General features: G+C 33.5%; 1 protein-coding gene across 1 annotated transcript in view; it reads left to right on the top strand.

Moving 5' to 3' along the window:
• Positions 1-27,980, top strand: part of SMCHD1 (structural maintenance of chromosomes flexible hinge domain containing 1) — a 136,693-nt gene that overhangs the window by 90,328 nt on the left and 18,385 nt on the right. Inside the window, exons 35-45 of the mRNA XM_014832868.3 lie at positions 6,151-6,238; positions 6,860-6,991; positions 7,853-8,005; positions 12,908-13,034; positions 13,208-13,327; positions 14,449-14,534; positions 15,139-15,261; positions 18,651-18,841; positions 21,216-21,325; positions 21,594-21,664; positions 27,409-27,580. Of these exons, the coding sequence (XP_014688354.2) occupies positions 6,151-6,238; positions 6,860-6,991; positions 7,853-8,005; positions 12,908-13,034; positions 13,208-13,327; positions 14,449-14,534; positions 15,139-15,261; positions 18,651-18,841; positions 21,216-21,325; positions 21,594-21,664; positions 27,409-27,580 (1,373 nt within the window). The remainder of the gene's footprint in view (positions 1-6,150; positions 6,239-6,859; positions 6,992-7,852; positions 8,006-12,907; positions 13,035-13,207; positions 13,328-14,448; positions 14,535-15,138; positions 15,262-18,650; positions 18,842-21,215; positions 21,326-21,593; positions 21,665-27,408; positions 27,581-27,980) is intronic.

Here is a 27,980-nt window from a genome sequence, read left to right as displayed (position 1 = left end):
GTGCGCAAACTTAATCACTCGGCCACAGGGCTGGCCCTGGATATAAGTCTTTATTGTTAGATATCTTTGCCCAGTCCCATGGCTTGCTTTGGCACTCCCTTTATGATATCTTGAACAGAAGTTTTTAATTTTTATATAATCAGATTTGTTAATCTACTCCTTTGTAGGTAGCCCTCTTTGTGTCTTTAAGTCTTTTTATTATATTTAGGTCATGAAGATATTGTACCACATTATTGTGTTAGGGGTTTCCAAGACCGCCCCCAAGTTTGATGATTCATTAGGAAGATTCACAGAAAGGTTACAAAGCAAAATCAAAAAAGAGAATGGGTGCATGGAGCAATGACCAAGGGAAAACGTATGTAAGTTTCCAAGGGTTCTTTCCACGTGGAATCACACAGGATGTGCTTAATGCCCCAGTAAGTTATGCTATAATACATACGAAATCTTGTCAACCTGGCAATCTCATTACAGACTTAGTGCCCAGGATTTTTCCTGGGGCCTGGTCACATAGGCAGCCTCTGCCTAGCACATACCAAAATTCCAGATTCCCAGAAGGAAAGCAAGTGTTTCTTATAAACCATGTTCTTTGTAGGTATTGTGAGCCACTCGTACCAGATAGTGGTAGGAACCTTCCTGAAATCTAGGTTCACAAATGCCAGCCAAGGGCCAACCTTGTAAGCAGGGCTTTAGATCTGCTATGTTTACTCTTTTTGGTTAACATACCTGGAATTAATATTTCTAATCTATGGTGTGAGGTAGTGGGTCATGTTTATGTTGTCCCTGCATTATTGAAAAGATCGTTTTTCTGCAATGCCATCTTTATTGTAAGTTATGTATCCATATATATGTGGGTCTATTTCTCGACTCCCTATTTTGATTTCTTGGTCTGTTTCTCTGTATTTTCCCATACCCTACCTTCTTGATTAGTCTGATATATCCTGTAGAATGAATCTTCTAACTTTGTTGTTCATATGTATCTTGGCCCTTTATTTTTCCATTTAAATTTTAGAATCAGTTTATCAAGTTCAAATAAAAAAACAATTTCGATAACAAAACGTCTTGGGATTTGGTTTGGGTAGAAATTTAGGAACATCTTGCAATCTACAAATATGGAATATCCCTCTATTTTCTCATATAGCATTTCATAATTTTTTTGAATTGAGATGTCATACATCTCTCCTTAGATTGATTTCCTAGGTAGTTGATATTTTTTCCAGTTTTATTGATATATAACTGACGTATAGCATTGTATTAGTTTAAGATGTGCAACATGATGATGTATGTATTTTTGCAAAATGATTAGCACAGTAAGTATAGTTAACATCCTTCACCTCACATAGCTATAAATTTTTTTGTCTTGAGGTGAAAACTTGAAAGATTTACTCTCCTAGCAACTTTCAAATATACAGTATAGTATTGTTAACTATAGTCACCATGCTGTACAATACATCCCTAGGACTTATTTGTCTTCTAACTGGAACTTTGTACCTTTTGACCACCCTTGCTCATTTCGCCCACCCCCTGCCTCTTGGAGCCACCAGTCTGTTCTCTGTGCAGTTCTGATTTTTTAGATTCCACATATAAATGAGATCATACAGTATTTGTCTTTCCTTGTCTGTCTGACTTATTTCACTTTGCATGATGCCTGGATAGTTGATATTTTTGATGCTAATTGTAAATGATAGCCTTTAAAAATTTTTTTCTGTTTGTTGTGATTATAGAAATCTAGTTGATTTGTATGTTTTGACCTTGTAGCCAGCATCTATGTTAACCCTTTTTATTTCCAATTTTATTTGTAGATTCTTTGGGATTTTAAAATATTTGCACACTCATGTCTGTGAATAATGACAGTTTTATTGCTTTCCAGTCCTTATGCATTGTTTTCTTTTTCTTGCCATACTGCACTGGCTTGGACTTACAGTAGAATGTGAAGTGGCTGTAATGAGAGTGATCATTCTGATCTCATTCCCAATCCAAAGGGAACACTTCAGCATTTCACCCATTGGTATAATCTTTGCTTTAGGTTTTTTCTTTTGGTGGGTATTTATCAGACTGTTCATTTCTAATCATTACTAAGAGAATTTCTATTTATTATGAATTGACATTGGATTTTATCATCTGTTAACATAATATATGATATTTTTCTTTAATGTGGTGAATTACAGTACATTTTTCTTCTGAATGTTTCTTCAGCCAATTTTGCATTACTGGAATAAACCCAATTTTATCATCATATATTACCTCTTTTATATATCAGTGGGTTTGTTTTGCTAATTTTTAGTGTGGGATTTTTACATCTATATTAATGAGTCAAGGTTGCCTGCATTTTCTTTCGTATATCTTTTTTTCAGGTTTGATATCTAAGTCACGTATGCCTCACAAAAGTAACTGGAAGAAGTGGTCCCTAAGTCTTGGTTTAATAGTTAGAAGATCTTGTGCAAGATAAGAGTGTCGTTATTTCTTCCTTTAAATGTTTGTAGATTTTATCAGTGAAGTCATCTGAGCCTAGAGTTTTTGAGGGGAAAGGTTATAGTTATACTTTCAGTTTCTTCAAATTCAGCCATTACAGGACTATTTGTATTTCCTATGTCTTCTTTGGTCAGTTTTAGTAACTAGTAACTTTCTAAGAATTTGTCAGTTTTATTTAAATTTTCAAATTTGTTGTTCATTATATCTCCTTTTTATTGTCTTTAGGATCTGTAGTGATCTCTCTTTCTTGACATTAGTTATTTGTACTTTTTTTTGCTTGATTAATCTTACCAGGTTATTTCAATTTCATAAGTCTTTTCACAGAACCAACTTCTAGGTTTTTTAAAGGTTTTGAGGTAGTTGCGTAGCTCACTTATTTTTGTGTGTGTATATATGCATGTATACACAATATACATTCCTATATGTACATATATATTATATATATAATATATATATTAGAGCTATAGCTTGCCCTCTAAGCACAGCTTTAGGAACACTCACAAGTTTTTTTACATTGTATTTTCATTGTTATTTGCATCAAGATATTTTCTAATTTCCATTGTGGTTTCATCTTATACCCATGTTTTATTTAGAAATATATTGTTTAATTTTGAAATTGTGGGACTTTCTTATCTCTTTTCGTTACTGATTTCTAGTTTAATTCCACTGTGGTCAGAAAGCTTACTCTGTATAACTTCAGTCCTTTGAAATTATTTGACACTTGTTCTTGTAGTATATGTGTATGGTCTATTTTTGTAAATGTTCTATGTGTACTAGAAAATAATGTATACTGCACTTGAAGTACAGTGTTATTTATGTTCATTAGGTCAAAATTTGTGAGTCATTTTGTTTAATTTTTCTGTCTTTTTTTTTTGTCTACTTTTTCTAGCATTGTGCTAAATCTCCCAGTGTGAGTGTGGATCTGTCAGTTAAGAGGTTTGTCTCTTAGTTCTGTCAGTGGTTACTTTATATATTTTGAGGCTATGTTGTTATTTATATTCAGACTTAGAATATTATATTTTCCTGGCAGATTGAATCAGCTGTTATTATGAAGTATTCATATTCTTCTCTAATAATACTTTTTGCCTTGAACTCTACTTTGATAACAGGATCCAGATGAATGATGGAACAAAAGCCACCATGAGTTAGTGTTTGCATGAAATACCTTTTTTCATTATTTCTCATATTTTAAGTGATGTTTTATAAATGGTATTATAGTTTTTTAAAAATGTTTTTTAATTAAAAAGTTTAGATCTTACATATAATTACCAAATCACTTGCTTTTGAATCTAATATGTGACTGTTTTTTATTGGATACAAATATTCTTTGTTCCTGGTTTTTTTAAATTTATTAAGTGTTTTAATTGTCTTTTTCTACTCCTTATTAACTTGGTAGTTATACAATCATTTTCTATTCTCTAAGTGACTTTTTTTAAGAGATTACAACATGCATAGTTGTATCCATGTCTAATGACAATGTACATTGTTTTACACTCTTGGACAGAGCAGGTATCTTAGAACACTTAAACTCCATTTTGCCTCTCCCAACTTACATACCTTTGTTGTTGTGTATGTGAAATCTATCAAGGCGTTATTATTTTATATAGTCAGTGTTCATTTAGATTTACTAAGTTCTTTTCTGTTAATCTTCAACTCAGCTCAGGGCTTCCACCTAGGATCATTTTCCATCTGAGTAAGTTCCTTTAGTATTTCCTCTACTGCACATGTACCAGTGACAAATTATCTCTTTTTACCTGAAAATATATGCATTCGACCTTTACACTTATTTTTCCTGGATATGATATTCTAGGTTGGCTGTTTCTTTCTTGCAGTACTTTGAAGCCATCCTTCACTATCCTATCGTTTCTCTTGAGAAGTTAACTGTCAGTCTTGTTGTTATCTTGAAAAGTAATCATTTGCCCGCATCTTTGGTTGCTTTGAGTTTTATTTTCAGCAGCTTTGCTGTGACATGCCTGCATGTGAACTTCTTTTTGTTTGTCCTTGGTTTTCATAGGCTTTGGTTTTGTGGTCTTTGTTCAGTTTTGAAAAATTGTCAGCCGTTACTTCATCAAATATTGCTTCTGCCTCATTCTTTCCCTCTTCTTCTAGCACTGTTAATTACATGAACATTAGTCCTTCTCACAGTATTCTCTGTCTCTTACCATCTTTTCTCTATTTGCTCTTCTGTTGTCTCTCTTTCTTCTAGATGTTTTTTTCTGAACTACGTTCAGTTGACTAATCTCTAATTAGTGGTATCTGTTTTGCTAGTAAATCCATCTTTGAATTATCAATTTGTTTGGTATGTTTAGTTCTTTTTTTTTTTTTAAGGGTCCAGTTCTCTGTTGGAATTCTCAGTCTTGTCTTTTATTACCCTGAGCAGTAATCAGAGTTTATTAAAATCTGTCTTGAGTTCCTTTCCGTCTGTTTTGATTGTCCCTTGTTTCTTTTGCTTTTAATCCTAGTTCTTGTGCTACTTTATATACTTGGGTTTAACCATAGATTTTATTTACGAATATTTATAGAAATAATTTGAAGTCTAAGAAGTTATCTTTCTCCAGATAGGGTTTACATTTGCTTCTGTCTGTTGTCTGGGCCTCTGGCAGTCTGTTATCATTTCAGTCCAGTTTCAGAGACTGAGATGATTCAAAGCTAAGTTGCTTTTCTGTTGGGAGCCTTTCTGCTTTAGGTCCACTTTTACTCATATGCTCCCAGGAGTAAAGCAGCCTTAAGTGTGAAACTCACCTCCCAGAGTCTCCATGCTATTTTAGATCCTGCTGAATTATTTTTCACTTTTGCTTATTATCTCTGAAATATCTTCAAGTACTTATCTTTTTTAATGGTTGTCTTTATCAGGAAGGGTTGGTCTGTCATTTGGAAGCAGGAGTCTTGTTTCATTCTTATTGTAACTGTGTTAGGAATTATCCTCTTGAAGAAAACATGGCCTAGGAAAAGTTTTAATATTTTTCTCCAAGGTTACGTATGTGTTACAGTGCTGGAATTTCAATTCAGATATGTATTCAAAGCCTTTGTTTACAGCGTTAAGCCAATATTTTGACAACATGAATGACATGTAAAAGCCACTTTAGAGATCATGAACCACATTGCACATCTCAGGCAAGGTATACCATAGAATGTCATTCATATTTTTGTTGTGTTTAAGTGTGACCAAAACAGGCTAGTAACCTTACATCTTATTAGGTACTGAACTCTTTATTGATAATTCAATCACAGTAAATGCCTTGTAGATATAAAGTTACATATTTAGAATAGTACTTGAAAGGAAAACAAAGCAACATAAAAAGGTCAGCAAGATATCCTATAATTTTGAAATATAAAACTGTACATTGGAAATTTGTAATGTAGAAATGAAGCAAAATTCACTTGACATATAATTCAGCATTTTTTATATTTACTACTCTGTCAACTGTATATTCCAATTCTTTCAACTTTTGCCGTATCCAGAGCCTGTGTTCCAAATGTTTTGTGAAAGAATGTCCAGGTAAGAGGGACCTGAGATTAATCCTAATGTTGCAGGAAATACATGTTGAATGAAGGTGAATGTTGTAATAGTAATGCTCTTCTTACTCATTAGCTTTTTGTGGAAGGAACAGAAATGTTGATGCTTTGAATTCCTTCCCCCTTTATTTAAAATTGTCAGTGATCTTCTCTCTTTTTCTTTAGGGATAAAGCAATTCCTAACAAAGTGGGGACATATTGTATCCAGTTTGGTTTTATGATGGATAAAGCAAATATTCTTAACAGTGAACAGGTTTGCTTACTCTCTCTCTATACCACAGTTAGCTTTACATTTTCTCATTTAGTTGAGGAATGAAATGTTTTATTTAAAAGGAATTAATTGTTGGATGCAAAGCATAAATATTAATTTCAGGAATATTTAGAATAGAATATATTTAAATTATGTTGATTAATTTGACGTGATACAGAAGTTATTTTTCCATCTTTCTTTATATTGAAGACTCACTTAATAAGCATTTTAACCTGTGTCATAGTAAGTTGCTCCTATCAACCATACATGAAAAATTTTCAATTAATGACGTTTCAGGTGCTAGAATTCTGGATAATGAAGTTTAAGATAGTTTTAACATATGTCATTTCCGTTCAATATTGCTATGTAGTAAATTTTTAAAAATTACCTGTATTTTTAAATGCCTCTGAATTTGTTGTTAGATGGTTAACATTCAAACATTAATCTGAAATGCCTTTTATCCTGAATTTTTAAAAGTAAGTTGATTAGTTTTAAGAGATTAGTGGAAATAGATTTTATAAGGTAACGTTTCATTTAGTATATATTATCATTATTTCTTCTCTTTCTCTTAAATACTAAATCTTTAATATATTGTTACTCACAATGCTTCTTTTGTTTTCTAAGGTTATAGTTGATGTTCTGCCTAATCAACCTGTGAAGTTAGTTCCGGAAATTCAGCCAGCTACACCAGCTGTTTCAAATGTTCGCTCAGTTGCCAGTAGGACCTTAGTCAAAGATTTACATCTTAATATCACGGTAATGTTTATTTACTTCCAAATTACGAAGAATAACAAGAAAAATTATCTCCAGTTTTAGCGTGTAAGATAGTCATAGAACCATATCTTGATTATTCAGTTTAAAGTTATAGGGAAAATTTGTGCAGATGAATGAAATATTTATAAATATCTTTGTACTTGAGTACACAGAGAGAGTGCATAACATTATACATAAAATAAATCTAGAGATTAAGTAGAACTGATTAAAAAATGCAGAAATCTGACTACCTTTCTTAATATATACCTTTTAATCCCCTATTTCATGCATGTCTTATGAATATATGTGAAGTAAATTGATTCCTCAATCTCCATTTCCCTGTGGGGACAGGAGATAAGTATTTATTTTGGAGATCTGCTCTGATGACTGATCATAGTGAGCTCCTCAAAGCTTCTGATTACCCAGAGAGTAAGCAGCAATAGGGCTGCCGAGAATATTAATGAAAACATATAAAACACAGTAGCTGGGGAGTACTTAACACCTTCAGTTTATTTTCCTGTTTTAGATAAGTGAGTCATTCTTAACTTCTCTTTGCCAGCTCAATAGATGCTGAAAGTACATTTAACAAGGTGAAATTTTAAAATGGGAGTCCTTTATATAAGTTAAGAGCCATTGCATTAGATGGAAGCCTCTAGTTCTTTTATGGTTTCTGGAATTATTTCCTGCCTTTGGAGCACCTACTCTGAGAACTGAATTCTGTGCTTGGAGTAAGAAGAAGGTGTATAATTTAACATTTGGGGCTTTATAAATACATGTCATATTTCTGATGTATACATGTCCTTCTCTGGATTTAATTTTCTTAGGAACTCTTCTGATTAGTTACTTTTTATTTTTTACTTTAAGGATGACTACAACAATTATACCGGAATTGATTTGGTTGGCACTGTAATAGCTACCATCAAAGGTTCTAATGAGGAAGATAATGATACACCTCTCTTTATTGGAAAAGTTAGAACACTTGAATTTCCCTTTGTGAAAGGTTCAGCTGAAATCACGGTAATTTTTTATGTCTTTTGTTAGATAGGATTTCAGTATTTAATAGTTTAAACTACAATATTGTAATATCTCTTCTTTTGTACCTGTATCTATGAAGAATAGTTTAAACTACAATATTACATTATCTGTTCTTTTGTATGTGTATCTAGGAAGATGCTCCAATTATAGCGTTAAATTGAAAAGTTAGCTGAAATATTTTATGATTTTGCTCTAAGCTATTACAGATTGAACCCAGGATCATTATTACTATTAGCAAGATCCGTGTTTCCCTATGGATGACTGTATTCTCTGATTGTAGTGGTTTTTACCTTTAGCGATAATATGATATTCATGTTTCATTGAAAAGCTACCATTCCGTGGATAGAAACAGAATAAAACATAGCCCTGGTAAAACGTACATATAACTAGAAAAATTTAATACAACAGCTTATCTTTGTTACTCGTTTTTTTCCAAAATAGAAATAGCTTTACTTATATAAGAAATATACAGTGCAAGAACTTCAGAAATAATCACTATATCATCACCCTTCAGAGATATCAATGATTAGCAATTTAATGTATAGCCTTCTAGATTTTTCTGTGCATACACTAACACTGCATGGATACTCTGTGTGTATATGATTTATATACATAGAGGGTGTAAAATTTCATTAATATAATAGAACTCTGCTTTTATAAAAATCTTCATCTTTAACACCTTTGATATATTTCTTCATCAGTAAGTATAACCGTACATCATTGTATTGATAATTGTAATTTATTTGATCACCCCTAAGTGAAAACTTAGTTTCTTTCCAAAACTTGTTTTTATCAAAGTAGTACTTTCATCAGCTTTCTTCTGTGTATATCCTTTTGCATATATCTGATTAGTTCTTTAAGAAATTGCTATAGGGGCCAGCCTCATGGCCGAGTGCTTAAGTTCAGGTGCTCTACTTCGGTGGCCCAGGGTTTCTCCAGTTCGGATTCTGGGCACAGACATGACATCTCTCGTCAAGCCACGCTGAGGCAGTTTCCCACATGGCACAACCAGAAGGACCTACAACTAGAATGTACAACTATGTACTGGGGGGCTTTGGGGAGAAGAAAAAGAAGATTAACAACAGATGTTAGCTCAGGTGCTAATCTTTAAAGAAAAAAAAAGAAATTGCTAGAAGTAGGATTAGAGATAGGGTATGTACATTTTAAGCCTTGTGGTAGTTATTGCCAGTTGCTCTTCAGTTTATATTGCTACCAGAAATATGTGTATGTCCTCATAATATTACAAACCCTGAATATGAACGTTTTTTAAAATTCTAACGAAGCTTCCTATATTTAAAAAAAAGTTTTCTTTGTTACTAGTAAGGTTAAACATTTTTTGTGTTTTTAATCTTTGTAGAATTGTCCCTTGACTCTTTTTCATTTGGAATGTTCATGATTTTCTTCTTTATATTAAAAATATTAGTGTTCTTTTGTATATAAGTGCTTTTTCCTGAGTTTGTCTTTTAGATTTTAGTTTTGTGTATATTGGGGCAGTTGAGGCAAGAGGAAGGCTCTAGTATTCCTTTTTTTTTTTTTTCCTGAGGAAGATTAGCCCTGAGCTAACACCTTTGGCCAGTCCTCTTTTGCTAAGGAAGACTGGCCCTGAGCTAACATCCTTACCCATCTTCCTCTACTTTACATGTGGGATGCCTGCCACAGCATGGCTTGACAGGCAGTACATAGGTCTGCACCCGGGATCCGAAACAGCGAACCCTGAGCCGCCAAAGGGGAAAGTGCGAACTTAACTGCTGTGCCACTGGGCCAGCCCCAAGGCTCTAGTTTTCTTATGCCTTTAATCTTTGATTTGTCTGGATTTTATTTTTACCATTTTTCAAATTCATTAACAAAATTTCTCAGTATCATTTATTGAATAATTCTGCCTGTATGAATAAATTGAAAATGTCACCTTTTCTTGTATTTTTTTTGTTGTCATTAGTCATCTTTATATCAATTCGAGTGCTAATATCACTTTGTTTTAATAACATTAGGCTTATATTTGGGGAGCCTGCCAGCTTGCACCTGGCCTACAGTTTGACTTGGTCTGGCAATGACTATTTTAGCATTGCCATTTTAATTAGTTTCCAGCATTTAAAGTTCTGGAGTTTTTACATAAAGATTTGCATTACTGATTTATTTGGAGAATTCTAAAGACCTGGCAGTACTGGGCCAAGATTCTCTTATAGCAGCAGAATTTTCCAGTGAGCAGCGTTCGTGCCACATCTTTTCTTCTCTTGACATTTAGGGCAGGTGTCATTTGCTACTTGTAAACTTGTTTTTTTATTTTTATTATAGCAAAGAGTAAAGTGAAATTTTCTTTTACCCTAACAAAAATTAGGTAATGAAAGCAACATGTTGAAAAATGAAGGGGGGAGACATGTTGCACATGCAAAGTGGGTTTATGTTGGAAGAATGCACGTCACCCACTTTACCTATTTATCTATGTCCTATTTTATTGGCCCCCTGTAGGCATTTGAATTGGCTAACCCTGTGTACACATTTCTGAGATTAAGGTAGTACCTTAAGCTATCCCCCTGAAGCTGCATATAGAATCTAAGCTTCCTGTCATGCATATGAATTTCCACTAGAGGTTCCTAATATCACACCAAATAAGCAAAAATCTCTCAAGTCCTATTTGGCTCCTCACCCATGTATTTATTTAGTGGGTCTGGGGCAGGGCTGTGGAATCTGATTTGTGACAAGCAGGTGATTCTTATCATTAGGAATATTTAGAAAACACTGGCCTTAGAAAACAACCAGTATTTGTAAATGCTCCATGTTTGCTTGAAAAGAACGTATATTGCTTTCTTTAAAGTTATAATCTAAATTTATAACTGTTCAGGTTTGTTAATTTTGTTATTCAGATTCTCTATATTATTTGTCTACTTGATCTGGAAACTTCTGAAAGAGATGTCTAAGTTTCATTCTGCTATGTGTCCACTTCTCATATTCCAAATTCCATTTTGTACTTGAATCCAGTTTTGGATTCTTCAGTCCTCTTAATTTCTGTTATTCTGTATATCCTTTTTTCTTGATAAGCTGTACATCAGAGATTACAAACTATAAAACTTTGAGTTAGGAAAAGCCTTCTTAAACAAGACATAAAGGAAAAGATTTTATATTTAACTATATAAAAATTTAAAACTTTTCTTTATATCATAAGCGTATCCTAGTCAGAATTAAAAGAACAGTGGCAATGTGTTGATAATTGTTGACACTGAATGATAGGTATCTAGAATCATTATGATTATATAATAAAAAAGGAAAAAGTTTAAAGATGATAAATTGGGTAGCAATGTTCCCATGTATCCTTTTTATATATACATGTAATAGAGGATTAATATATTGAACATATTTTTAAAATCTCCTAAAGAACTTCCTGCAAATCAATAGAAAAAAGACAACCCTAGTAGAAAAATAAATGACTAAAGAATATGAACAGGTAATTAATGGAAGAGAAAATATTAATGAACAATAAACAAGAAGCATGACCTCAATACCAATCAGGGAAATGCTAGTTAAAACAATAATGACTGGTTGTTTTTAATTCACCTTTTTAGGAAAAAAAATACTTGATATTAAGTGTTGGCCAGCATCAGGGGAACTGGTTATTCTCATATACTAATGCTGAGAAGCTGTACAGCCCTTTTGAAGGGAAATTTGATACTACCTATTAAAATAAACTGTTTTAACAAGTCATTATATTTCTCATTATCTGTTCTAGAGAATACACAAAGAAGTATTGAAAGATACTTTCTTTGCTTTATTATAAATAATAGCTAAAAAATTTAGCTAAAACTATTATAAAAAGTAGCTAAAAACTAAATGTTCATCACCCTGATAAAGGACATTATAGCGTAGTCTATAATGTGCATAAATTTTAAAAATTGGTATCTAGACATTCTCTTGAATTGATCAACAAATCATATTGAATGCTGAAAGCAAATTGCTGAAGTATAAAGTATAAGTTATTTTTTAAAGGCAAACAGTATTTTATTTTTACATGTATTTATATTCGTGTAAATACATTGAAAACAGCTTTCAGAAACTAAGTGGGATTGAAGATTAGTTTAATGAGAGTCTTGTATTCTATGTTCTTTGGAAAAAATAATTGTTAGCTATAATTTATAACTTTATTCATGGATTGTTCTATGGTATTGATTTAGATTTTTAAAAATTCTCTATCTCTATCTGTGAATTGTATGATTGTAGTCTAGAAAGCAAAAGAGTAAGTTTGAAAATATCATTTAGGATATAAATACTTAGATTTGCATTATTTACTAGTTTTATATGCCATGGTCTTAAACTAGGGTATATCAAAAGTTTTTCTGTGTGTACGTTAATGAAGAAAATACAACTTAAAAAAAACAAATCTTTAGAGCTTTCAGGACCTCTTGTTTGGTCACCTGGGATTTGTGGGTCTACTTCCATGGTAACAGCTGTAACTTAAACTCAGCATTGGGCTTTGTGAATTTCTTTGTGATTGTTTTTATAACTTTCACACCATCAGCTGTTTCACTGCTTCAGCTTACTGGTTGGAATCAAGAAGGTCTTGCAGGTCAAGATATAAGTGGCCATGACATTTCTGGTCTGAAAGAAAAGATACTTCTCTTGTAATTTTCAATTGTATATAATTTTTGCATAAGCTCTTTTTTGAGAAGATCATTTGGCTTTCAAACCAATACAGAAGGGTAAAAAGTTTTGTGTCTTGGGTGGTGCTGGTGATGTTTTAATCAATGTTTAATGAATCTTATGGGTCAGTCAATGCCTTTTCCTTTAAAATTTACCACTTACTTGAAAACCGAGCACAATGCAATATCTAGCATTTATACATTGAAAAATACCTTTTTAAATCTTGCTTTTCCTTACTCTTTTTTTTTTATACAGAGCCTAGTGCTGGCAGAAAATAGTCCTGGAAGGGATAGTACCGAATATTTTATTATATTTGAGCCTCGGCTACCAGCTTTATCAAGAAAATTAGAATCATATATCCTACCGTTTATGTTTTACAATGGTAAGTTTCTAGGAGAATAGAGGATTAAACTGTTATGTTCATGGTACTCTAGATAACCTTGTTTTGCTTTCCATTTACATGGTGCTTATTAGTTATCTAATTATATCACATATTTTGGAAAAGTCACAATTTTAAAATTATTTGAAGTAAATTATCTGAATGTTTTTTCTTAGATGTTAAGAAGCAGCAACAAATGGCAGAACTTACTAAAGAAAAGGACCAATTATCTAAATCTATTATAATGTATAGAAGTTTATTTGAAGCCAGCAAACAGCTTCTTGATGAAATGAAGTGTAAGTCATTTTGTATTCAAAGGTAGTGAAAAAATTAATGCTTTGAGGAGTGGTAAGCCAGAAGGCTGAAACCGTGAAACACAAACATTGTCTACTTTCCTGGACTTACAAGTAAACTGCAGAAAGGTGGTAATGATAGTTTTTATTATTCATTATTTGATCTTCTTAAGATGAAGTATTTCTTCATTTTAAATAAATCTGTATCCTGCTTACCTATAAAAATTTGAGATTTTTTTTAAGTTAGAAATCTGAATCTGTAGAAATTTAAGACCTTTGACATAACAATAATGTTTATATTTAGCTCCAGCTTCTGGCAAAAGATATTGGATGACAGTATCAGTGAGGGAGTGATGTGTAACTTAATTTTTAATTTGATTGATAGGACTGTATATAGCTCACTTAAAACATCTGCAGTGTCACACTTTGGAGGTGTACAGGGCACACTCACTGAGAGAGACATCTGATTTATTTTTGAATAAATACGCAGAATGTTGGCTACAATTTTTGATAATGTTTGTGTACTATTAAGGCATTTGCTGAGTTGTGCTCTATTACCTTTTCATATATCGGATTTTTTGCTGTGATTTTTGGCTTTGTGTTAATTACATAGTTAAAATTTTGATATGTTAACCAACAGATGTGTACTGCCTGTGTCAAAGTATACTCATTTTTGTATATCTATCCAAGATCAAGGCTATTTAGAGGATAATAGGAGCTAAGTAAAGTAATGAGATAATATATCATTTGTAGCACTGAAAATTGTTTTTATAAAGTCTTGTTTGGTTCTTAGAACAACCTCATGCAATTATGTGTAAATTATGTATAGTCGTGTGGATTAGGATTAAATAACATCCAGGATTACTTAGAGTTTGCAGTATAATATCATAATATCTCCCTTAACCACATTAATTTTGTTTCGCATCTTTTGTGTTAGATCTGAAGCTTAATTTTAGATTTTTAGTTTAATTTTGACTTTCTAAGATAGTGACTTGACATTTTTCATTTTAGCATCAGCTGTTAGAAGGAAAAAATAAAAGGGATTGAAAATATTTATCAAAAACTATATTTTAGGGGGCTATCAGAAATTCATGCAGTTTTTAAAATTTTGTTTTTAATTTTAGGCCAAGTTGAAGAAGCAAAATTAAAAGAGGCCCAGTTGAGAAATGAACTAAAAGCACATAATATTGACATTCCTACAACACAACAGGTATAGTTTCCAAGTATATGTGAAAGATTTCTATTTTTATTAAATTCTAGCCTATAATTTTTTTATCATTCATATTTTAATAGGATTGTATGGGCACTATTGTTTTTGGGTACCAAGGCATGTGGATTATAGTCTAGTCACTTACCAGACATTAAGGGAGACTAACAAAATGATGAGTGCTCTTTTCAAGGAAATTGCACTTTGTATTTATAATGTAGTGACACCAATGAGTGAAATGAATAGTACACCAACTAGAGAACTGCAATGAAGAGGCTTAAGTAATGAACAGTATATGAGGTGGCAAAGAAAATGAGAGAAAGTAACAAAAGACAATAGTTTTTTTAAAACTTACTTTCTTTTGTGTGTGTAACTCAGCTTCAAAGAGAAGTCTGGTTATAGGTTGTGCGTTTCTTAACTAAGATAGAAAAAAATCAGTGAGATGGAAGCTTTACATTATTGTAACCATATTCTTTTGAAGTAATGCCTGCTTAGTAACTTTATGTTCTTGAGTTGTCCAGATTGTTGATTTTTCTCTGCTATCATTATGGGCTGCCTGGTACAAGAGTAATTGCCCTTGTAGTTAATTTTTCCTTATGAATTACAGATGCCACACATTGAAGCACTTTTGAAAAGAAAGACATCAGAACAGGAAGAACTAAGGAAAAAACCTAGAAGATCATGTACTCTTCCAAACTATACTAAAGGCAGTGGAGATGTTTTGGGAAAGGTTTGTATTTAAGCCTTTTTAGAGGGAGTACATTTTATTATCTTGTTTTGTTTTAAATGCGTTTTAAAATGACATTATATTAAAGGAGTGTCAGTTTCTTTGTACTTTTAAGTTTTTTCCAATAAATTACTTGCTTTCATTACCATAATAAGGATTTGGCAGAATTTAAAACTGAAATGCGTAATTAATTCCGTAATTCATATTAATGTTGAGGGCTGTGGCAGAAATTGTTAGCATGTCTTAGTTCAAGGCTTGTTGTCTACTTAGAGGTGCTTTCCTGTTATGTGACTATATAAGTAGCCAAGACCTTTACATGTGACTCAGACTTCAATGAGACAACAAAAGAGAGAGAAAGATCAGAATTTTTCTGAATTCTGAGTGTAATGTTGTTACAGAGAGAATTCTTGGATGCTCCTAGAACTTAAGAAAAAACAACAGCAAACAAAAACTTTATACGTATTTGCTCCAAGGGAAACAGTGCCATTCTTCCTTCTTTTCTTTTATTATTTCCTTCTTTGGTTTTACCTTTTGTCAAATGAATTGGATTTTCATTTTTATCCTACTATTATTCAATCCAGAACATTTGATTTTATATTTTTTCTCCATCAGAATTCCTGTTTGCAATTATTAGTAAGTTCGTTAGCTAGGTTTTGGTTCTTCAGTCTATATTTTGATTATCATCTGCTTTTTCTCCCAACACCTTCAATTTTTAATGAAAGGTTTGTGGTATGTATGCATGTGTTTTACTTGTTAAACTTTACATTTAATATGCATCTCACCTTGCTGCTTTTACCTCTGTTTTAAAATTGAGGAAACTGAAACTGAGTTATGCAGAGATTAAAAAACTTGCTCAAGGTTACATAGCTAGCAAGTAAGTGGCAGAGCCAGGACTCAAACCCAGGCAGTCTGACTCTAAACTCTGTGCCATTCAATCACTGTTCTTTATTCCCTGTGTGTATCACTCTACTTTTACAACCACTCTATGAACTTCTTACAGTATTTCTAGTTTTTACATGAGGAAATAGAAGTTCAGAGAACTTAAGTATCTTGTCGATATATGGTTAGTAAGAGACAGAACTTAGATGTGAACCCAGGTCTTTCTGAGTCAGAAGGTAGTCTCTGTAAATGGTTCCCTAATTTCACAGGCAAAGTGTGCCCTGAAAATAGGGGTAATGCTTACTCTAGAAGTGTGGAGCAGGGTTTACTACTGAAACTGTTACGTTAATATCCAAACCCCAATGCGAAAATGGAGAAATTAAGAATGTAAATTCAAAAATTGGAAAACAAGATGCTAATATATAATTTTTTAAATCATTATTCCTCAGAACCAATTTCTAGAAAGAAGCGATCTTTATAGAAAGAAGTAGTCCTATGAATCTAAGTGTATAAATATCTATAGTTAGCCTAGTTTCAGGTAGTAACATACCACATTTCAGTGGTTCATTTAATATAAAATTCTTGCTCAATATGTAAAATTTTTACCAAAATATAAATTTTAGCAGAAGAAATATATTTTAAAGTCTTCTATTCAAATATTCCTCATTATATCATGACAATCTGGGGGAAATCTATGAAAATCATTTTATATGGTTTCTCTTCTGTCCTCTCAGAAGTGAAAACCCTCTCATAACCAGTAAGAGAAAATTTCCACTCGCTCCAAATTATGCTTAATCTTCTTCCTTGATTCCTCTTAAAAACTTCTTCCTGGCAATATAGTAGGAGAGAAGGGAATGTTTTTCACCCAAACCTTTTGTTTATTTTTGATGTTGAGAATACCTCAATTAATTTGGATATTTTAGTCGTGTCCTCCTTAATTCCAAATATCTTGAAATCCCATCTATATTCCTTTTTTTTTTTTAAGTGCCATTCGTTTCCCATCCCTAACTGAGGAAGTAGTAGTAACATCCATGAAAATGGCTAGGGTGGACTCAAAAAAGCTGAAAAAGTAGTTAAAGTTTGAAGGAACAGAACATTGTCCATGGTACACAGGTGAAAAAAAAAAAAGTGAGTTCATGTCTTAGAAAGGATTAGATTTTTGAAAAAAAAATACTGTATATACTTCATGTTACCTGAAAGTTTAAGGAGAAAATGTAATGTTAAGGAGTCTATGAGAGTTTCCAAGCATATCTTCACTTAGAAATAATTACCCCAGTCATAAGATTAGGGTGCTTGTGAGCAACCACAGAATAGATAACTTGTCCAAACACTTACAGTCAGAAGTAGAATGAAGTCGCTTAATTTGGTTTGACGTACTGAGTCTTCCTTTGTTGGCTATCATACTTTTTTCTTTTTCTTTTTTTTTTTTTTTTACTGAGGAAGATTAACCCTGAGCTAAAATCTGTTGCCAATCCTCCTCCTTTTTTTCACTTGAGAAAGATTAGCCCTGAGCTAACATCTGTGCCAATCTTCCTCCACTTCATACGTGAGTTGCCACCACAGCATGGCTGACAAGTGTAGGTTTGCACCCAGGTTGCGAACCCGTGAACCTGGGCCAGCAAAGCAGAGCATGGGAACTTAACCACTATGCCATTGGTCCAGCCCCTGTAATATTTTTTTCATCTTTATTTACGTGTGCTAGTTTCTATGCATGTCTGTTTTTTTATCTTTCTTCCACTAACTTCTAGAAAATTGGAATACAAGGGTAGACATTATGATGTTTTTAACACTGACACACAACATTTTCATTGCTAGGGCAGGTTTTTGCTACCAGATCAAGAATAAAGGGTAAGCGTGACCATACATACCAGTGCAATGAATGAGGTTTTGAAGTTGGCCAACTTCAGCCTTGTTGGGCTTTGAGCAAGAGTGTTTGTAACTAAAGTTTCATAAATAGGAGAGTGACTGTTTATCCTAAGCTTGAAAATGGTTTTGTAAGCAGAAGAAACGATTCTTATTGGTGACATTTAGGTTTGTTTTCTGAAAGAAATAGTATAGTATTGGAGTAAAATATTTACTTAGAAGGATATGGTATATTACTGTATTTGTGTTTAATTGAATCTAAAATTCCATTTATTATTGTATGTGTATATTATTTTAATGTATTTTATGATTACTTTATCAATTAAGATACATCCCAATAGTAGAGATATTAAATGTTAAAAAATGTGCATCATTAGTTAGCTGATAATATTCCAAATATTTTTATTTGATCTTTGCAAAATTTACTGGAGTTTAGTCTGTGGAACAATGTTTCTGAAATTTAACAGCAAAGTAGACAGTTTAATATATTAAAGCGAGTACATTTTTTACAGCTTGAGAATTTTTTGCTAATTCACATGAATATTTCAGAAAAGTCTTTTTACTGTTTACACTTGGACTTTTAAAATATTTAATATCAAATTTTATATATTTAAAAATTTTTTTACTTGACTTTTAAAAATGGGTTATAGATTGCACACCTGGCACAAATTGAAGATGATAGAGCTGCCATGGTTATTTCTTGGCATCTAGCAAGTGACATGGACTGTGTGGTCACCCTGACCACTGATGCTGCACGTCGTATCTATGATGAAACACAAGGTCGTCAGCAGGTGTTGCCCCTTGATTCTATTTATAAGAAGACTCTTCCAGATTGGAAAAGGTTAGAAAAAAGTGAAAGTAGTAATTTTTTCTGAAATAACTTTTCTATTTTTAATCAAAGCACTAAATTTAAAAATGATTTCTCTAAAAGATGTCTGAAACAAACTGACTCAAATCATCTACAGTTATTTTGCCTTCATCACAAATGTGCATACTTCATTAAAATTAGTATTTCACTGTATTCAATTATACATGCTGGCCATGTTTAATTTGCCAATTAAATGTGATTTGTATATATGACACATTCATACACAAATGCATACACACACAAACCCAAAGCAAATTTTGGCCTTTGGGACAGGAAGGATTATAAGATGTCATTATCATTAACAAAGTATGGAGCACCTTTATTTGGAGTAAGGGTAGATATACATGTCTTTTGTCCTGTTTGTGTCCTATGAAAATAAGCAGCCATCATTTAGGTAGAGAGGGTCTTTATTGGAACTGCCAGCAACAAAGTTGACATGTAAGAAACCATCTAGTTAGGATGTTCCATCCTTATTTTAATACACTACTGCCCCTCTTATCCTCAGTTTCGCTTTCCAAAGTTTCAGTTCTCAGTGGTCAACTGCGGTCCGGAAGCAGATGACCCTTCTGACTATTGTCAGAAGGTCCATTGGCCTAACGCAACGTCACAGTGCCTACGTCGTTCACCTCAGTTAATCTCATCACGTAGGCATTTTATTATCTCACATCATATAAGAAGAGTGAGTACAGTCTCATAAGACATTTTGAGAGAGACCGACCACATTCATATAACTTTTATTATAGTACACTCATGCATTACTTGACAGGGATACTTTTCTGAGAAATGCGTCATTAGGCTTTTTCGTCTTGTGAACATGATAGAGTATTCTTACATAAACCTAGATGGTATACATTTCTACACACCTAGGCTATATGGTTCTAATCTTATGGGACCGCCATTGTATATGTGGTTTGTTATTATGCAGAACATGACTGTATATTGTTATTCTATTTTATTATTATTGTTATTAATCTCTTACTATGCCTAATAGGTATGTATGAATGGGAAAAAACAATGTGTGTATGTATATATAGGATTGAGTACTGTGCATGGTTTCAGACATCCACGAGGGGTCTTATTGTATCCCCTGCAGATACTGGGGGACTACTGTATAAATCTGGTGTTTTTAAGTAATTATTTGCTCATCTATTTTTCAAAATATATTTTTAGGGAATAACTGCAAACCAATTAGGCTTTTTTAATTCACTTTTTAAATATTGTATGTGTACTCTGATTTTGACTATTTTTTAAAATCCACCTTAAAAGACTGGAAGGAATGGTAACAAAACAAAAAAAATAAAACATATAACAGAGGGTTGACCAATGATTTTTCTCAGATCCCTAAGCAAAACCCTGTAAGGCCTGCCATTGAATAGGAATGGGGACTTGAAGGAGAATGAGAGCCTATGTTAAGAGTCTACTATGTCACTAAAATAGTATTTATTTCATTTTGTAATCTAAAAATAGGGGAAACAGCTGGAATTTGAACTCAAATCTGTATGCTTCTTAAATCTCTCATTCTGCTGCTAGTCAGTACCCACTTTAAGGATTAGGAAATCCTGTCAGATCATAATTTCTGTGTTGATAAGAATAATACGTTTTGTGAAAATAATTTCTTTTATCTCCATAATCCCTCAAGACCAAGTTAAAAATCCTTGGTTTAGGGAAAGTATTGGTATTTAGGGCTAATGTTTGCTCCAGAAACTAGTTATCCTCTCTATTCCTGATATCGTGCCTCTTACTGAGATTGAGTCAGCTGGCTCCTAGAGCCACCACGTCCCTAGCACTCCTACCTTCAAGGTTTGGGAAAGGCCCTGACACCCAAGTCTACTGCCATCTGTTGGTTCTCATTGTTATCTCTGGGCTTTATGCTCCTTCTGTACACTGTGTGAGAGGGACAGGAGCCAGGGTACTAAACTGCCTCTCTCACAAGTGTCTAAGGCTTGGGCGTTGCCCTTCCCTCATTCATTCTAGGGCTGCTCTCCACATGAGACAGTCATATCATTGGCTTCCTCACGTAGGCCCAACTTAAAGTTGCTTTTCTCAACTTAAAGCCTGCTTTTCTCCTTTCCTTGTCAAACTAAACAACAGTTTATATTGATTTTACAAACTAATTGAGGGTAGTAGTACAGATAAAACTAATCATGTATTTTTAAATATGGTACATATTGCTTTCAGTTCTAAGGGCATAATAGTCAATCCTTTAGGAGTATCACTTGTGGATGGGGAGTTGATTAAATGATTACAATGATATACAATATATTTATATTTTTCATATTACATATTTTTTTAGTTAAAAAGTTATATGTGTTTTGTTTAATGTTTTTTAAAATTTCTTTTCATTCAGACCTCTACCTCATTACCGAAATGGAAAATTATATTTTAAACCCGTTGGAGATCCAGTCTTTGCCCGAGATTTGTTAACATTTTCAGATAACGTAGAACATTGTGAAACAGGTAAAGGAAATTATGGTGACTTTATTTTATATAGATTTTACTTTTGTTATCTAGATATATAAATTACTGATTATGGAAATTTATGTTCTTAGTTCATAAGTGATTTTTAAAAAATATTTAATTCTCTTATTTTTTCCTATGAGAGGAAACTGTTGAATAAAATTTTAATGGTGGCATTCTTTCTAAGAAAAGTTTGCACTTTGTATTAATATTTTAATATCAAAGAAGATGTCATAATTTTAAAAATTCATTTATTGAATTTTTTTAGTATTTGGTATGCTGTTAGGAGACACCATTATTTTGGATAATTTGGATGCTGCCAATCATTATAGAAAAGAGGTATGTATTTGAATTCTTTTTTAATTTGTAGCTCCAATTTTAATGTATATTTTTAAAGTTTTAATGTATTAAAGCCCTATATGGAAATAATTTCATTTTATGATAAATGTACAAATGATTAAGTAACTTTGTCAAAACCAATTTAAATACTACAAATTAATGAACAGCATAAAATTGGGCAGAATATATTAATAGATAGGCGCTGGTCTGGTGGCGCAGTGGTTAAGGTTGCACGTTCTGTTTCTGTGGCCCGGGGTTTGCTGGTTCGGATCCCAGGTGCGGACATGGCACCGCTTGGCAAGCCATGCTGTGGCAGGTGTCCCACATATAAAGTAGAGGAAGATGTGAGCTCAGGGCCAGTCTTCCTCAGCAAAAACAGAAGGATTTGCAGCAGATGTTAGCTCAGGGCTAATCTTCCTCAAAAAAAAGAGCATCCTGGGGTCTGGCCCCATGGCCGAGTAGTTAAGTTTGCTTGCTCTACTTCAGTGGCCCAGAGTTTCATCAGTTTGAATCCTGGGCACAGACATGGCACCACTCATCAGGCCACGCTGAGGCGGCATCCCACATGCTACAACTAGAAGGACCCACAACTAAAAATACACAACTACGTACCGGGGGGCTTTGGGGAGAAAAAGGAAAAGTAATATCTTTAAAGTGAAAAAGAGCATTCTGTTAGCTAAACTTGCTAAGGATGAAGAACAGTTTTCTAACCCAGCAAGTCCTAGGTTGGAAGTATTTCCTTGAAATTATTTTTGAAAATGAATTAGTTCCTACTTTATCTCGCATTCATACTGGCTAGCTGATACTGGCTGCTGGCTAGGCACTCAGCCAGGGCTGTAGGCAGGCAGACTTGGATCTCATCTTGTGAGCCTCTTCTTGTGGCTGCTTGGGCTTTTTCAAATGGCGTCTAGGATCTAAGGAGAGGTGTTCCAAGCATTGCGAAGGCAGAAGCTGGAGGTCTCTTTAAGTCCCAGCCTCAGAAAGTACATTTGGTTGGTCAGAATCTGGCCAGTCCAAATCTAAGGGTGGGTGGTAGGGGTCAGGAATAGACTCTCTCTACTCCCTGGGAAAAGGAGCAAAGAATTTGCAGCCATCTTTATACCATAACAAGGTATTAAAGTAATTTGTCTTACAGACACGCTCCCATAAGTACACACAGATGTGTAGAAGAATATGCATTAGAATATTAATGAGTTTTTAATGGGAAACTTGGGAAACAGTATAAATGTCTATCAGTTAGGATTAGACAACTCTATTATAGTAATTTATACATAGAGTAGTATGTAGCTATTAAAAAAATGTAATAGTTTCATGTATCCTAACAAAGAAGATGTACAAAGTATATCATTTTGTTGAAAAATTGTGAAATGATAATGCTTAAGATGATGCCCTTTTTAAAAATAAGCTTATGTACTTTAAGCAAACTGGGAGAATATGTTGTATACTGTTGGATATATTAAGAAGGATTATCACTTCTATATTACTTTTAATTTAAAAAAGAAAGGAAATCTACTCTAAAGGAGGACCTTTCAGAGGGCTCTTGTAAACACTGGATAATACATATAAAGCATTAAGCAAAGAGCTTGGAGTATGGTAAAGTTTCAGTAAAGGAAAGATCTCTTTGGATCTGAGATCCAAAGGTCTTAAATTCTTTGATACACAAGAAGTATTAAGTTTAGTAAGTGTGGTGTTGGGGGCTTGGAAATGGCAGGTGGTAAACATATATGGAAAACGTTATATGATTGCAAATTATTATAACTGAAAATAAGAATGTTTGTGGTTATAGAAGAGAAAACAGAGGCCAGTTTAAAATCGGAGCCAGTATCTATAAATAGTGTATTCTCGAATCATGGGAACCTTAGAAATCATCTACTCTCACTTTCTAGATGAGAAACCTTAAGTTCAAAACAAATAATGGACCTATACCAAGTCACACTACTAATTCATGACAGAACTAGAACTAGTCAGAGCAGTTTTTCTTTGGGCCTAGTTAAGAAGAAATAATAAATGCATCTTGAATTTAGGAGAGCTAGATTAGTGAGATTATTGGAAATTAAGTAATTGGGGAATAGTATTTAGTGTCTTCATGAATGGTTCCTTGTGAACCTAATAATGGCTGTAATATACTATACCAGAAAACAGTTGTGGATGGGGGAGCTACCATATTCTAGTGATGGTTAGTGTGTTTATATATCCTGAATTATGGAATAGAAACCATATCCACTAAATGTTATGACAACATGGAATCTATTAGTAGAAGATGAGAAGCTTACTAATGGGGATAGAGTTAACAAATTGGGTAATAACTGGACGATTTAGTTAGTTCCATCAATTATTTGAACACTTTGTGTATGAGACGCAGTGGTATACTATTAAATGTTGGACAGCCAGCTCTGGGAAGTCTGATGGTGGGACCCTGATTTGTAGATTTTGCCAGTCCCCATAGTTAAATACTCAAATCATGGGTGATTTCTAGCTGCCTGTGTGCAGTCATTGAATGAGGCATTCAGGAGACCTGGTTCTCATGACCCAGTAAATGCTGGCTCCAGCACACCACTAGGCACAGTGCTAGGCACTGAGGGTTGTACAGAGGTGGACTAGACAGTTCAGCCAGAGGGAATTCCAGCAGAGAGGAGCTAAAAGGCTATTTCAAAAGGCTGTTTCTGTCTCTATGTCAAGATGTGTATCTTAATGTGTGAACTGACGGGAAAGTAAGGATTCCAAGTGAAGGTGGGGACCCAGAAAGATAAACAGAACACTGAAGCCAGATTTTGCCTTGAGAACATTTGTCAAACTAATTGAACTTGAGCATCAATTTTCACTCCCTTGAGAAGCTCAGAGAGTGGGAGACAAAACCCTGGGCTTTCACCAGAGTGACAAATCTGATGGAAGACCCCTTTCCCAATAAACTTGGAACCCCCATAAGGGCTAAACTTTAGTGTAAGGGTGCACAAAGAAATAAACTTGCCACTTCTGTCTCAACTCCAAGTGCCTCTTGAGATTGCAAGAAAATTGCCTCTCGAACTTTGGCACTAAGTGGAAAAGGAAAAAAATTAAACTGTTTGCCTAGAGAATTCATCAATATAAACAGATGGGCTCTCATGTCTTTTTGCATGCTGCATTCATAATTTGTGAATGGTCTGAAAAGCCTCAAAGAAAGCATTTGATTTCCTATGGTGCTGGACTTCACCCTTAGATGTCTGATCGGAACAAACGCAAATTCTTTTTGGAAGAATTTACCTTTATCTTAAAACTGAAATAATTTCCATAAAGAGCAAATATTTTAAAAATATGTTTAATATATTTTAAGAAATAAAAGTGTTGAGTATAAGAGCAAGTTGACTTGAAAAAATCAAATAGAGCTTCTAAAAATAAAAAATTTAATAAAAATTAAATATTCACTGGATGGGTTTAACAGCTTAATAGAGAATTAGTGAATTGGAAGGTAGGTCAGAAAAATTGTCCAGACTGCAGCCCAGAGAGAAGGAATCAAAGAGAGAGGCTGATAGTCATGGAGGATAGAATGAGAAAATCTTTTTAAAAAGTCTAAACAGAGTGCCAAGAGAAAGGGAAAAGGATCATAGGCAATATTTGAAGAACTAATGCTGAAAACTTTTTAAAACTGATGAAATACACCAATCCATAGCTTCAAAAAAAATGTTATAGAGCTTATGTTTCAAAAGCAGGTACTGTGTTTGTTCCTCGTAATTGGTATGGCACATGCTAATTGCTCTGATTCCAAAGTTTGAATGAAGTCATATCTAACTCCACCAATTAAATAATGTTTTAAAGCTCTTCTGAGAAAAGGCTTTTATGGCATCCTTTGGTAACATTGTTAGGTTTCAGTAGTCGTTGTCATTTTCTCTTCCTAAATTCTTGATGGCGTTTATACTACTACAGCCCCTTGTCCACCCCTTGCTGGTCCTTACAGCAGTTGTGAATAAGCATTGCCAGAGCTGTAGCACTGCTGTTCACTCACTGAATTTGCAAAAAACTGTTGTGACCGTTTTTGTCCTAATATGAGTGTTTAGTGAGTTAGAATCATAAGATTTAATGGTAAATGATGGTAAAAAACACATAAAATTTACCATCTTAACCATTAAGTGTACAGTTCAGTAGTGTTAAGTACCTTCACATTGTTGTACAACGAATATTTCCAGAATTGTTATAAAAGAGGAGCCAAACTGTCCTTTCTTCCAGAGGTTTATAACTTAACATTGTTGTCTCTTAACAAGAGAGTAGACAACTGTGTAAACTTGAATGTGTTACTTATTTAAAATGGCATTAAATCCTTAAAAACATTGCCTGAATCCTGATAAATGGGTAGTACATTAATCCAGTTTGTATTTGTAATGTTCACTTCTAGACCGTTAAAACTAAGAAAGCAAGATGTGATTTTTTTACTAAAAGATTCATTTTACCAAAGAATTGACCATAGATTTTCTTCAGACATCCTAATGCATTTAAATTTGGTTTTTAAATACCCAGTTTGGTGGGAAAACATCTGTAAAGTATCCCTGGAATTATATTAAAAGAATAAACACTAGTCATGATTTTCTATTACATATCCTATTACTTTTTCATTTAAAAAAAAAAATAAAGTTTTGTTTAATCTCTTATTTTTATAATTCAGAGACTAATCGCCAAAATTAGATTGAATTAGGTGTTTTTACATGTCAAGTTATAGTATTCTTCTTCAGTCAATTTTTTAATGTTGCATTCTGTGTTCTTACGTGGATGTGCCATAATTTATGTAACTTATTGAGACTGTACATTTCATATTTTTCATTATTAAAACAATGTTTCAGTGCACAGTTCACATCTGTGATTTTTTTTTTAGAATACATTCTTAGAAGTGGAATTGCTGGGTCAAACAAAATGTTAAGCTTTTTAACACTTGTCACATTTCCTTGAGAAGGGCTATCTCAGAGCAGATTAATTAGTACAAGACCCTTTCTCCATCTCTCTCTCAACACGCTATATGGGGGCGGGGGGAGTTAACATTTTGAGTAGTGAAAATGTCTCATTTGAATTCCACTTCCAGTTATTCCAGTTCCACTTATGGTTACCAGTGAAATTTGAACATTTTATTTTTGTATGTTTCCTAGACCTTTTTTGAAAGAATATTCTTAAAGATCATGAAATACTAAATCCAGTGTTTTTCTTTTATTTTCAGACTTCCCTGAAGAATTTAATTCTTGACTAACCGTTTCCATGACATAGGTTTTACTACATAATTCTAGTTCCCCTAACTCTCAAATTACGAGCTCTTTTTCTTTCCACAGGTGGAATAGTAGTGTTGTCCTCTGCAGATTCAGCCCTATGCTTTTCAGTGTGTTTTTCTTCAGTCTGATACTCTTTTGCTGTCCTCTACTCATCTGGAGAACACTTGTCTAACAGCAGAACTGAGAGCTGGGGACGCTGCCTTGGGTTCAGCAGCACACAGCTCTGGATGTCCCTCTCCCCCTTCCTCTTATCAGTCAAGCTGTAAAATTCCCTTTTTTTCATTTGCATTGTCACTATTCTAGTTTAGGCTAACGCTCAAGAAGTAATCTAATTTATCTCCCTGCCTCTGGTTTTTTCCCCCAGTTCATCTTATACATCACTAGCTTCTTAATTTTGTGGAAATACTACCATGATCATGTCATTTCTAATCTCAGAACCCTTAAATGATTTCCCCTTTCTTCAAACAATTGAAATAAGTTTTATAGACTCACTAATTAATATCCATTCACCCACAATAGGTTGTTAAAATTACACACTGTCCTACACTGCTGACCAGAGATGGAGATCGCATTCGAAGTAATGGAAAGTTTGGCGGCCTTCAAAATAAAGCTCCTCCAATGGATAAACTTCGGGGAATGGTATTTGGAGCTCCAATCCCAAAACAGTGCCTGATCTTAGGGGAACAAATAGGTAGGTTGAATAAGTACTTAAATAACAGTTTCTCATTTTATTTTAATCCTTTATTTGAGGCTTGTGTATTGAGATTCTAACATGAAAAATTAACAAATAACAAATAGGAATAAGATGTTTTTGTCTTTTACTTTCGGCTTTCTTATATCAAGTAGTTTCGAATTATACGGAAAGTAGGTTTTCCCTTTGATTTTCATTCTTCTTATCTTGAAATAAAGAAAATATTGTCCTGTGGAATAAGTGAGTACTTCATCAAATCATCATAATACTTTTTATATCAAAGTTGGTAACTATCTAGAATACAGCTAAGAACTGTTTTAGAGTGCATGACGTGACCTCCCTCTCTCATCTTCCTTTGTACAGGCTGTGTCCCCTTGTTTGTAGTCAGCCAATGTAATTG

Source organism: Equus asinus, chromosome 7 (genome assembly GCF_041296235.1).
Source record: "Equus asinus isolate D_3611 breed Donkey chromosome 7, EquAss-T2T_v2, whole genome shotgun sequence".
In the NCBI taxonomy this organism is placed as follows: domain Eukaryota; kingdom Metazoa; phylum Chordata; class Mammalia; order Perissodactyla; family Equidae; genus Equus; species Equus asinus.
Note: the sequence above shows the minus strand (reverse complement) of the source record. Positions and strands in the feature narration are given on the sequence as shown.